The 10,799-nt window shown below is 63.9% G+C and overlaps 1 protein-coding gene across 1 annotated transcript; it reads left to right on the top strand.

Annotated features, from left to right (window-relative positions):
* The first annotated feature begins 369 nt into the window (after positions 1-369).
* On the top strand, positions 370-6,699 carry VSIG8 (V-set and immunoglobulin domain containing 8). The gene is made up of 7 exons (XM_045455067.1): positions 370-535; positions 3,512-3,687; positions 4,121-4,322; positions 4,438-4,659; positions 4,825-4,950; positions 5,227-5,428; positions 6,323-6,699. The coding sequence occupies exons 1-7, from the start codon at positions 487-489 to the stop codon at positions 6,603-6,605; spliced, it is 1,260 nt and encodes a 419-aa protein (XP_045311023.1). The 5' UTR covers positions 370-486; the 3' UTR covers positions 6,606-6,699.
* Positions 6,700-10,799: the final 4,100 nt, after the last annotated feature.

Raw genomic sequence — 10,799 nt, 5'->3', positions numbered from 1 at the left:
GGCCACCTTTCCTCCCCAGGCCTGGTTCTCCTTCCGCTTCCCCGTCTCCCCGGGGGAAGGAGGCAGCAAATGAGTGGTGAGGGGAGCTCTGTGGACGCTGTAGAACCAGGCGACTGTTGTTACCCCGAGCATGGGGCCAGGAGGAAGTGGAAGCTTAACAGGTGCCTAATTACAAGTCCCGCCGGCCTCCCTTTGCCACTCTCGGGAGAGGGAAGAGCTTGGGTGAGGGCTGGGTAATACCTGGGTAGGCCGCTCTGTCACCCCGATAATTAAGGCTCCCGGGGCTCCTCCCCAAGGCGGGGACCGGGCCCCCTCCCTCGTATAGAAATAACTCCGGCTGTGGCCCCGGCACTCACTGCACCTTCCTGCCACCCGGGGCAGTGTCTGGGCCCTCCGCTCCCCCTCCCTCCACCTGTCCCCACACACCCACCACCGCTGGCCCCAGGGACACCCAGCCCAAGCGGAGGAAACACCAAGCCTAGAGACATGGCAGTCCGAGGAGCGTTCCACCTTCTGCTCGTGTGCCTGAGCCCAGGTATGGGGCTGGGCATCCGGCAGGGACACCCACGCGATGCCAGGAGGGCAGGGAAAGGGACCACAACGGGCCCGCAGAGGCGCCTCGGAGGTGGTCCGAGGCCCCGCTGCCAGCTGGCTGGGGATATGGCCAAGACGGCCCCATGCCCGAGGGTCTGGGGCACAGGCCTTGATGGATCTTCGCGGTGCCTGTGAGCCGTGTGGGGCTCAGACGTGCACGCACACGCTGTGCACGGAGAGCGGGCCTTGCCTGGAGAGCTTGCCTGGGGATCTGGGGGTGGGGCAGGGTGTCAGGCGCACGGCGAGGCTGGCGTCGCCGGGGAGGCTCTCCCCGGAAAGGCCCCTTTTCCTCTCTGTGTGCTGTTCCCCCCGGGGAGGACCCACTCCCACCCCCAGGCTAGAGCCAAGGGCAGGGAGTTGCTTTGAGAGGAGACAGCGCCCCCTAGGAGACGGACTGTGCTCTGAGAGCTCCAGGGTATCGCCACCCCTCAGGATGAGATGGGTGGTGGGGATGGCGCCTCCCAGAGCCCCCTCACCCCGAGGGGGCACACCTCCAGAGCAGGGCTCAGAGGTTGATGCTGTGGCCCCCTGCCCCTGTTGGGGCAAGTCCCAGCAGGAGCCCCTGTGTGTGGGCAACGCTGGAAATGGCTGAGACCCTCCTGGGGTCTGGGTTCGCAGGAGCGGGTTTTTGGGGGACCTCGGGGAGCATTTTCAGCCTTCGTGCACACGTGTGTGTGTGTGGGTGAGAGAGAGAGAGAGAGAGAGAGAGAGAGACTGTATTACTGGCAGGGTGACAGCAGGGTCCCCTCACGAAGCTCCAGCTGTGGTCTGGGGACCCAGGACACGTCCATGTGTGTGGTGTGGGGCGTGAGCGTGGCAGGACAGACCGGCGCTCTGTGTGTCTATGCTCCAACACCCTCTCTCTGCTCTGTCACCTCCAGAGGGAGGGTTAGGAGCTGTGCAGGCAGCTGGGAAACGCACCAAGGACGCCCACAGGGGGCGGGGGAGGGGAGGGGGCCCACTGCGTCGCCTTGGCCCCCTTCCTCCCTCCTTCTCTCCAGGGACTCCTGTCCAGCTCTCTCTCCTTGGCTCTCTTCCCTCTCTTGTCTCATGCTCCCTGCAAGACTTCCTCAGTACAGGAGCCAGAGGGACCAAGGTGAGACAGCGAGGAGTGAGGGGTGTGGAAAGGCTGGAGCCCCGCGGACAGGGCGGAGGTCGAGAGGCTTCTGGAGAGACTGAAAGGCTAGGGTGAGGCTCCCTGGCCCGGGACAAGGGAAGACACTGCCTAGTGCAGGGTGGAGGCGCTCTCATTCAGCCTGTCCCCTCCTTCCCCAGCCCCCTCCCCTACAGATCTACCCTCTTGCTGGGCTGCTGGGCCAGTCCCCTGGGTATGGGGACAGCCCTCCCGGCAGCCCTTCCCAGGGTGGAGCCTCTGCTCTCTGGGCTCTGGCTCATCGCTGGTGTGCCTCCTGGCGCCCCAGGAGCTGCCAGTCAGTGCCAGGATCCTTATCTCGGGAGAGCCGATCACATCTCCCTTGGCCCGGGGCTGGAGGAGGTGTCCCCACGATCCGCTAGTGCCCCGTGGCCGCCTGCCTGCTCTGGGTCACCCTGGAGCCTGTGGGGTTAGGGCTGCTGGCCTGCCAGGGTTGGGGGCGGGGCGGGGGGCGGGGGATGCCTGAGGCGTCTGGGGGTGTTAAAAAGGCCCCTGCTGGCCCTCTGGAAGCGAACCAAGCTTCTGCAGGGACGTGTAGTGTTGAGCGGATGCGCACGGGGAGGGCGCCGTGGGCAGGGATGCATGCCTTCTGGATGAACGCGCACTGTGGGTGCAGACGCGTGTCTGTCTGGATCTGACGGGTGTCTGTGTGGGTAGCAAAGTGGGACCCGCATAGAGATGTGTCTGCGTTTTGAAGGTCTGTTAAGCGTGGCGATGTGGGGCGGCGACCGTGTGAAACCGTAGGTGTGAGACACTCTAACAGAGATGCGGGCCCCGAGAGATCCGGAGAAGGGCAGAGCGGGAGTTGCCGAGACCAGGGCTGGGACTCCGGGGATTTGCTGGCTGTCTGGTGGGCCGGAGCGTGAGGCAGGCCGGGGGATGGGCCTGGGCAGGGAGGGCTGCAGGAGCCTGGGGGGTGGAGCCTGCCTGTCCTGCCTGCCAAGGTCGGGGCGGCCCTCCCCCCCACTCCCCACACTCCGTATTCCTCTCTGGGTCCAACCGGTTGGGGCTAGTGCTTGCCTGGGGCTCCAGGGGAGGGAGGGCAAGGAGCTGGGTCCTGAGCTTCCAGATCTTGGCTTCTCAGCGGGGCTGACTCAGTGGAACCAGGGCTGTGAGCAGTGGGAGGGGCCCAACTGGAGCCAGCGTGTGTGGGTGGCTGTGCCTGAGCCATTCGATGGCACAGGGGGACGGACACAAAATCCACAATGCCACGTGTCATCACACAAGGCTCAGACTGTCCTACGGATGCATGTGGCCATATTCCCAGGCCCGGGCCACGAGCAGCGCCAGACCCACGCAGCCAGGCTCCTGGTCCCAGCTGCCTGCCATCGCGCACAGGCGCGAGCGATCACTCAGCGCCCTGACACAGCCAGTCACACGTGGTCACACCCAAGGGTACAGCCACAGACACGCGGGTGTCATACGCAGAGACACCCGCAATCATGTCACGTCTTCGACTCCTTGGGCTGGAAAGGGACCCCAGCGGCCATGGCATCCACCCTCCGGTTTCCACGCGGGAACACTCACTTGGCCCAGAAAAAGGCATCTTTTAATGAGCCAGGATTTTCCATCGGAGCGTTCAACTCTGGTCGCTTCGCGTGCTTACACACACACACACACACACACACACACGCACACACACACAGCAGCCGCTCCTCCCCAGGCAGTTCCATGCAGGATGGCGGAGAGAGGGGCAGAAGCTGACTGCCCCCGCCCCCTGGTCTTCTCTCCCCCCTCCCCCCACCTGCCCTGCCCCTCCCTTAGCACTGCTGTCTGCCGTGCGGATCAACGGGGATGGCCAGGAGATCCTGTACCTGGCCGAAGGTGATAATGTGAGGCTGGGCTGCCCCTACATCCTGGACCCTGAGGACTATGGTCCCAATGGGCTGGACATCGAGTGGATGCAGGTCAATTCAGACCCCTCACACCGGGAGAATGTGGTGAGTGCTGGGCTTAGGGTTCCCCTTGCCCCACCTGCAGGCCAGCCTGAGGGGAAAAGGAGGGCAGAGGAGGAAATGAAGACCTTGAACGTCCCCAGTGGCCTCTCCAGGGATGAGGCGACAGGCCCGCGGGCTCTGTAATCACAAACCGCCATTAGTTGGCCTTCTCCCACCTGCTCCGGAGGGCAGGGGAGGCCTCAGGACGGTGGTCCCAGCCTGACCCGACACTTTCCGGCGCTTTCCAAAGCGCCTGATCTCATCTGCTCTCGCACATGCACTGGGAGGTTAATGGGTCAGGTATCATCGTCAGCATCTTTCAGCAGAGAAAGCGGAGTCGGGGAGAAGTTCGGTGAAATGCCCGAGGCCACCGAGCCACGTGGCCCTCCTTGGCCGTGCCTGGCTCACCACTTCCGTTTCCTCTCTTTCTTCCCAGTTCCTTAGTTACCAGGACAAGAGGATCAATCATGGCAACCTTCCCCACCTGCAGCAGAGGGTCCGCTTTGCAGCCTCAGACCCCAGCCAGTATGACGCCTCCATCAACCTCATGAACCTGCAGGTGTCTGACACGGCCACCTACGAGTGTCGGGTGAAGAAGACCACCATGGCCAGCCGGAAGGTCATCGTCACTGTCCAAGGTATGGCCGGACTCCTCCGGGCGCCCCCCCACTCCCCCCCCCCCCCCCCCCCCCCCGCCCAGGCTCCAGAGCCCCTCGGCCGGGCCCCGGCTCACACCTGCCCGGTCCCCCGCAGCACGGCCCGCGGTGCCCCTGTGCTGGTCTGAGGGCCACATGACCCACGGCAACGACGTGGTGCTCAAGTGCTTTGCCAACGGAGGCACCCCGCCCCTCTCCTACAAGTGGGCCAAGATCAGCGGGCACACCCACCCCTACCGTGCCGGTTCCTACCACTCGCAGCACAGCTTCCACTCGGAGCTCTCCTACCAGGAGTCCTTCCACAGCTCCCTGAACCAAGGTGGGTCTGAGCGAACAGCGGGGCCTTGGGGGGACACACAGACAGAGCCAGGCCGGTGTGTGTGTGTGTGTGTGCGCGCGCCTTCCCTCCTTCCCTCCCCACCGGCAGTGGTCTAGGCTGGGGTGGCCCCCGGGGCCTTGCCACAGCCCTGTGGTGCTTTTTCAGTTTCAGGCCTGAACAACGGCGACCTGGTGCTGAAGGACATCTCCCGGGAGGATGACGGGCTCTATCAGTGCACGGTGGCCAACCACGTGGGCTACAGTGTGTGCGTGGTGGAGGTGAAGGTCTCAGGTGGGTGCAGTGGCAGCGGCCCTGGGGGCCCTGGGGCGGGGAGGGCGGGACTGGAGGAGCCTGGGCTGTCTGCTCTGCCTTCCCATTTCCATCAGGGCCGGGAAGCCGCGGGGGGGGCACAGGCATCTCCTCATCCTTCCTCACTGGGTGTCCCGGGGCCCCGACACCCGCTGGGACCCTCGCTCTCTTCCCCACAGAGGGCCGGACCCACACTTCCTGGTTAGGAGGCACCTGCCGGGCTGCAGGAAGCCTGACTGTCTCCGCTTGTCTCCACAGACTCCCGGCGCATAGGCATGATCATAGGCGCAGTGCTGGGCTCCCTGCTCATGCTGGGCTGTCTGCTGGTGGGCATCTGGGGGCTCGTCTGCTGCTGCTGCGGGGGCGCCGGGGCCGGCGGCTCCCGCGGTGCCTTCGGCTACGGCAACGGCGGCGGCGGGGTCGGCGGAGGGGCCTGCGGCGACTTGGCTAGTGAGATCAGGTAAAACCTGATGCATGCTGCATGCTGCCGAGCGGCAGGGGACCGGCGCCCTGCCCCTCCTCACCCCTGCCTGCCACCGGGCCGGCCGGGACCCCCACCCCCACCCAGCCGGCCATCATCAGGAGTGCCGGGGACCGCAGCATGTCGACCTGCCACCCGCCGTGGCTCCTCTCTCCCCCCGTCCCGCGCCAGTCTTCACCTCTGCTCCCCTGCCCTCCGTTTCCCTCCTGTCTATGCACCTCTCTGTGCATCTTGTCTAGACTGTAAGCTCCTGGAGGGCAGGGACCGTATTTGTTTTCACCCCCCCCCCCCCCCCCCCCCCCCCCCCCCGTGTTTGCCCTGTTTCACGCCGGTGACAACTCTGGACATGCTTATTTAAGAAGAGTCAATAGTAAGGATAGTGCTAATAAGGTATATTAGAAACCGACTAGAAATAAAAATAGAACAAGCCTAGGAGTGCTGATGACTGCAAAGCCCCGGGGAAGGAGGCAAAGGTGGAGAAGGAGGTCGAGGGGCAGAGGTGAGGAGAGGAGGAGGCGAGGGCGAGGCTGGTGTTAGCTAAGGAGAGCGAAGGACAGGGAAGGCGGCTCCTCCCGGGCCTCCGAGCCTCCCTCCCCGTCTCGGGGACGGGTGCGCACGTCGGAAGGGGCCGGGGGGCGCCCGTGGGGCTGCCCGCCGGGGGCTGGCGGACGCTCGCGGACCGGCCCTGTGTGCGGCGTGGGGTCGCCGGCCAGGAGGAGGCAGAGGAGAGCAGGCGGAGGCCGAGGGAGAGGCGAGGCGCCGGTGGAGGGCGGCGCGGGGCCGAGAGGCTGCCGGCGGCCCCCGCTCCGGCCAGGCCGTGCCCACGCCGCGCCCGGAGGAGCCCGCTCACCCGCCCGCCTGTTGTTTCCACAGAGAGGACGCCGAGGCGCCCGGGTGCAAGGCCGGCGGGCGCGGCCGCAGCGTCACCCACCTGCTGGGGTACCCGACGCAGACCGTCAGCCGCTCCCTGCGCCGCAAGTACGCGCCCCCGCCCTGCGGCGGCCCCGAGGACGTGGCCCTGGCGCCCTGCGCCGCCGCCGCCGCCGCCGCCGCCTGCGAAGCGGGCCCCTCCCCGGTCTACGTCAAGGTCAAGAGCGCGGAGCCCGCCGACGGCGCCGAGGGGCCGCGGGAGCGCACCGACGGCCTCCTGGTGTGAGCGCGCCGCGGGGCTCCCCGCCCGCAGCTGGGGACGCGCTCCGCCCCGCGCCCGCCGCGCCCGCCCGGGCCTCCGGGCCTCCGGGACCCACGGCGCCTCCCCCGGGGCCCGCGCGCGGTAGCGGGGGGGCGGGGGGACGGCGGGGGGTGGGGTGGGGAGGGGGCAGCGCCGAGCGCGGTCGAGGCCGGGGGGGGGCCCGGCGTCCCCAGGCGAGGCGGAGGGCCCCGGGGCCGGCAGTGGGTGCGGGTCCGGACTGGATGGTTGCGTGTCAGGTCTGAGCTCCCGAAGCGGCGGTGTTAGCACAATAAAGCGACTGTTAAGACCCGAGATTGTGGTGGCTGTGGTTGCACGGAGGGGCGGCGCGCGGCCGGGGGCGCGGGCGGGAGGCTGCTGCCCCTCCCCCCCCGCAGTCCCTCCCTCCCACCTCCGACGGTCGACGGTCGGGCTGGGCTGGGAGGGGCTGCCGAACCCCGTCCGTCACCCTGTGGATGGGGAACCGCCTGGTAGGCCCGGAGCCCTGCTTTCCCCTCTCATTCCTGAAGCAGGCGAGGGGAGACTGGGGGGACTGGCAGGGCTGACCTCCCGAAAGGTTCCTCCCGGCCACCCTCAGCGCCTTCTTCCGCCTCCCTCATCTACCGCCTCTGGACTTCCTTCTCTCTCCAGGCTGCATGCCTGCCTTCTGTACTACCCACCAGGAAGGATTTCAGAGCCATACTTTGGGGCTAGCAGACCTCGCACGGCATCTCATGTAGTGACTCCCCCCCCCCCACCCCCCGCCCACGCCTGCTTGAAAGGAAAGGGGGTGGGCGTGTATTGCGTGCCCATTAGGTGCCAGGCGCTTGCCCGTTTTTTTTTTTTTTTTTTTTTTTTTTTTTGTCTTCTTCAGTCCTGGCTTTAGTCCCATGAAGTCGTGCACTACCCCATTGGGCAGATGAAGAAACAGAGGCTTGAGGAAGTAGCTATCTTGACCAAGGCCACAAAGGTAATAACGAAGGTGTCGATCCAGGCATGTTGGACTCTAGGACCTCAGGCCGGTTCTCTGATACCTGAGTTCCTTCCCCGGCATTCCTGACCAAGGATGTTCCAGCCCCTTGAATACCTCCAGTGGCATCTTACTGCCTCCCAAAGCGGTCCATTTGACCTCTGTCCGAGAGATATCGCTACTGGGGGGCCCAATTTTTATTCCCAGAGCTTTTATCCCTGGGTCCAAGTTCTGCCCTCAGGGAGCCCTAAGCATCACATGTTCAGTTCTCGGCTGCCTCCAGGGGACCAGGTGGTTGTCCCCTCCCCCCCCCCCCCCCCCCACAATGGCTGCAGCAGTCACAAGCAGAAGTGTGTCTGGCCTAGGGGGTTGGAGGGTCTTCTGAAGAGCATAGTTCTGCCTGCCTCTGCCTAGCCACCTGCCTGTCGAGAGCCTGGGCATTTCCGTCTGTTTGCCTCTTTTCCCCTGGAGGCTTCCTAACCCTTTCCGCTCCTACCCTGCGACCCACCGCATGAAGTGTGGGGTATGGGTGCATCTCAAAGCACCTGGGTTTCAAGTCTCTGAACCGAGGAAGCCCTGCACCCTGCGTGGCCACGCGCCGCTTAGGAAGCCCTTCCGGTTGTCTGGGATATGCACAAAAGGGGCTGGCGTTGGAGGCTCTGCCTTGCTAGAGCTTGGGAAGAGAAAGGAGAGACAGTGGGACCAAAGGAACCAGGGACAAATGCTTTGGGGTGGGGGCAGGGTTACAGGGGAGAAGGGCATTGAATGGTGAGGGGAACAGAGAACCGCGGGAACCGAATTCATCCCCTTGTTTGCTTGGACACGTTCACGAGCATCTGTAGCAGCTAGAGAGTTAGGTCCTTGGCAGGGACGGGGCCTGGCACACTCTGGCCCGAAGGCAGGGGACTGAACGGGATGACTGGGGAGGGCCCTCCCAGTCCGAGGAGCCTCCAGCTCAGCCTCCTGCAAGGTGGTGAGGGATGGACAGCTGGCTGCGGGGGTTGTGTTGAGTGACATCATCTTCTTCATTCCAGGAACCAGGGAGCTGTGCTCAGACAGCCTTCCTTGGAGGGTGAGAACAGTGAGAGGCCCTGGCAAGGAAAGCTTATTAAAAAGCAGTAAGAGATTTTAGAGAGGTTCTGGAAACAACTTCCAAGAGGGTGACTCAGTGCACGCCGGGAAGTGCCTAGAGGCGGGCTCTCAGTGGGTACCTGTGGGCTCACCGCTGGGGTGCAGGGGTGGGGGAGAAAACACTTGCGGTGAATGTTTAACAGTGGCTTTGGGAGTGGAGGGAGGGACGGGGGCAGGGACGCCCTGACTGGTAACATCTGGCCAACATTCTGAGATGCGCGCGTCCCCCGGTGCGGCTGATTTCCAGCTGTCCCCGCGTCGAGTGGGAGCGGGATGCAGGACGCTCGTCCCACGAGACAGGTGCCGTGGAGGTAAATGACCCCCACCACGGAGGCAGTAGTGAACTTCAGTGAAATAACTCGGAAGTGAGGCGTTTTTTGAGTACCTACCTCTCTTGTCTGGATGCAATTTATTTGTAAATTTATGGAAGTTAATTTTTAACAATGGCCGTGTTGAACGGGGCCTGGGGGGGGGGGCTTGTACATTGTAAGGGGGCCACCCAAACGCGGGAGAGGGAGTCTCAAGTCTGGTCCCGGGTGTTCTGTGCTTTTCTGTGGAGACACCAGCAGCACGAAGCCGGCTGTCTCCACTCTGCTTCCTAGCGCTGACTTTGGTGTCCCTCCCCGGCCTTGCCGGGGTCGAATCCTCTGCTCACCGGAACATTAGATAACTTGTGCGTCCCTGGTCACCACCAGATCCCTAGCTTGGCATCCACGGAATTTCCATGAATATGACCTCTCTTCATGAGACGCCGAGTCCCTCCTGACCCAGGTCCTCCTGAGTCTCCCCGCAGGTTTTAGGAAGTTGTGCTGCAGTCACCCTCTCTTTTTTTTTTTTTTAATTTTTTTTTTCAACATTTATTTATTTTTGGGACAGAGAGAGACAGAGCATGAACGGGGGAGGGGCAGAGAGAGAGGGAGACACAGAATCGGAAACAGGCTCCAGGCTCTGAGCCATCAGCCCAGAGCCCGACGCGGGGCTCGAACTCACGGACCGCGAGATCGTGACCCAGCTGAAGTCGGACGCTTAACCGACTGCGCCACCCAGGCGCCCCATGCAGTCACCCTCTCTTAGGCCCCCATTCTCAAGACCCCAGAGGCATGGAATCCAGTGAATCTTCTTCTCTAGGCTGCCGTTCAACTAGCCACATCCTGCTGCCCGATGACATTTCCATTGCTCCAGACCCGCAGACCCCGGGGTGACTCTGGGGAGGGGTTCCTTGTTTCTCCTGCCTCCCCGGAAGCCAAGGGGTTTTGAGAATTACACAATCACTGTCTGGAGGCCGGGGACTGGTTCGAACTTTGGCCTTGTCCCTGTGCTTCCCTGGGAAACCCCGCTCCCCGGAACCCCCCCTCCCCGGAACCCCCTCCCTGCCAGGAAAGCCCTGCTCTGCACCCACCCGGCCCCTCTGGAGCGTTCAGCGATCTCCCATTTACTCCTGGTATTTAATAAGCCCCCATCCCTCAGCTTCTTCATCTGTAAAATGGACAAGTCATAGGGCTATTTTGTGTGAGTGCTTATTACGGAGCCTGGCACACCGCTGGGGCTTTGCAGCCTCCCGCCTGCCCTTGGTATGTGACTTCCGCTGGGCCAGAGGGCGTGGGGGCTGGGTCAGTGGCGGGCCCAACACAGGAGGGGGACGGAATGAATGAAGCCTTGGGATTGAACCTGGAAGCGACTTACCCTGTGGGGGAGGAGGTAGGGAGCCCAGAAAGCAGCCAATAGGGAAGTGGGAGGAGAGCCAGGCCTCGCCTCTGAGCTCCGGAATCCACACGCGGGTATTAATATTGACAACAATCTTCATTAGTAATAGGGTTACTACTAATAATAACAGGAAGCACCAGAAACACAAGCTCAGCAGGGTCCCAGAGTCAGGCCTGGGGACCGGCTGCCGGGATCCTCAGGGCCACCTCCCTGGACCGGGCGGGGCGTGCCCTCCTGTGCCCTTTCTTGTCTACCCACTAGCACTCAGGCCCGCGTCTGCTGCCCTCTGGGCACGGTGCCCACTGGGGCAACCCCTGGAGCGGGGACCTCGACAGCCCCTCCCAGGTGCGCAGTCCCTGCTGAGGGGTCCCCACCCA

The sequence above is a fragment of the Leopardus geoffroyi genome, chromosome C3 (genome assembly GCF_018350155.1).
Source record: "Leopardus geoffroyi isolate Oge1 chromosome C3, O.geoffroyi_Oge1_pat1.0, whole genome shotgun sequence".
Taxonomy (NCBI): domain Eukaryota; kingdom Metazoa; phylum Chordata; class Mammalia; order Carnivora; family Felidae; genus Leopardus; species Leopardus geoffroyi.
This window is presented reverse-complemented; position numbering and strand designations above follow the sequence as displayed.

What these genes read in the sequence shown, in the direction of transcription:
- VSIG8 (XM_045455067.1), top strand. Translation starts at nt 487, where the DNA reads ATGGCAGTCCGAGGAGCGTTCCACCTTCTGCTCGTGTGCCTGAGCCCA. An exon ending in GCTCGTGTGCCTGAGCCCAG is followed by an intron (nt 536 to 3,511) that starts GTATGGGGCTGG and finishes CCCCTCCCTTAG; the next exon opens with CACTGCTGTCTGCCGTGCGG. An exon ending in CCACAGCTCCCTGAACCAAG is followed by an intron (nt 4,660 to 4,824) that starts GTGGGTCTGAGC and finishes GTGCTTTTTCAG; the next exon opens with TTTCAGGCCTGAACAACGGC.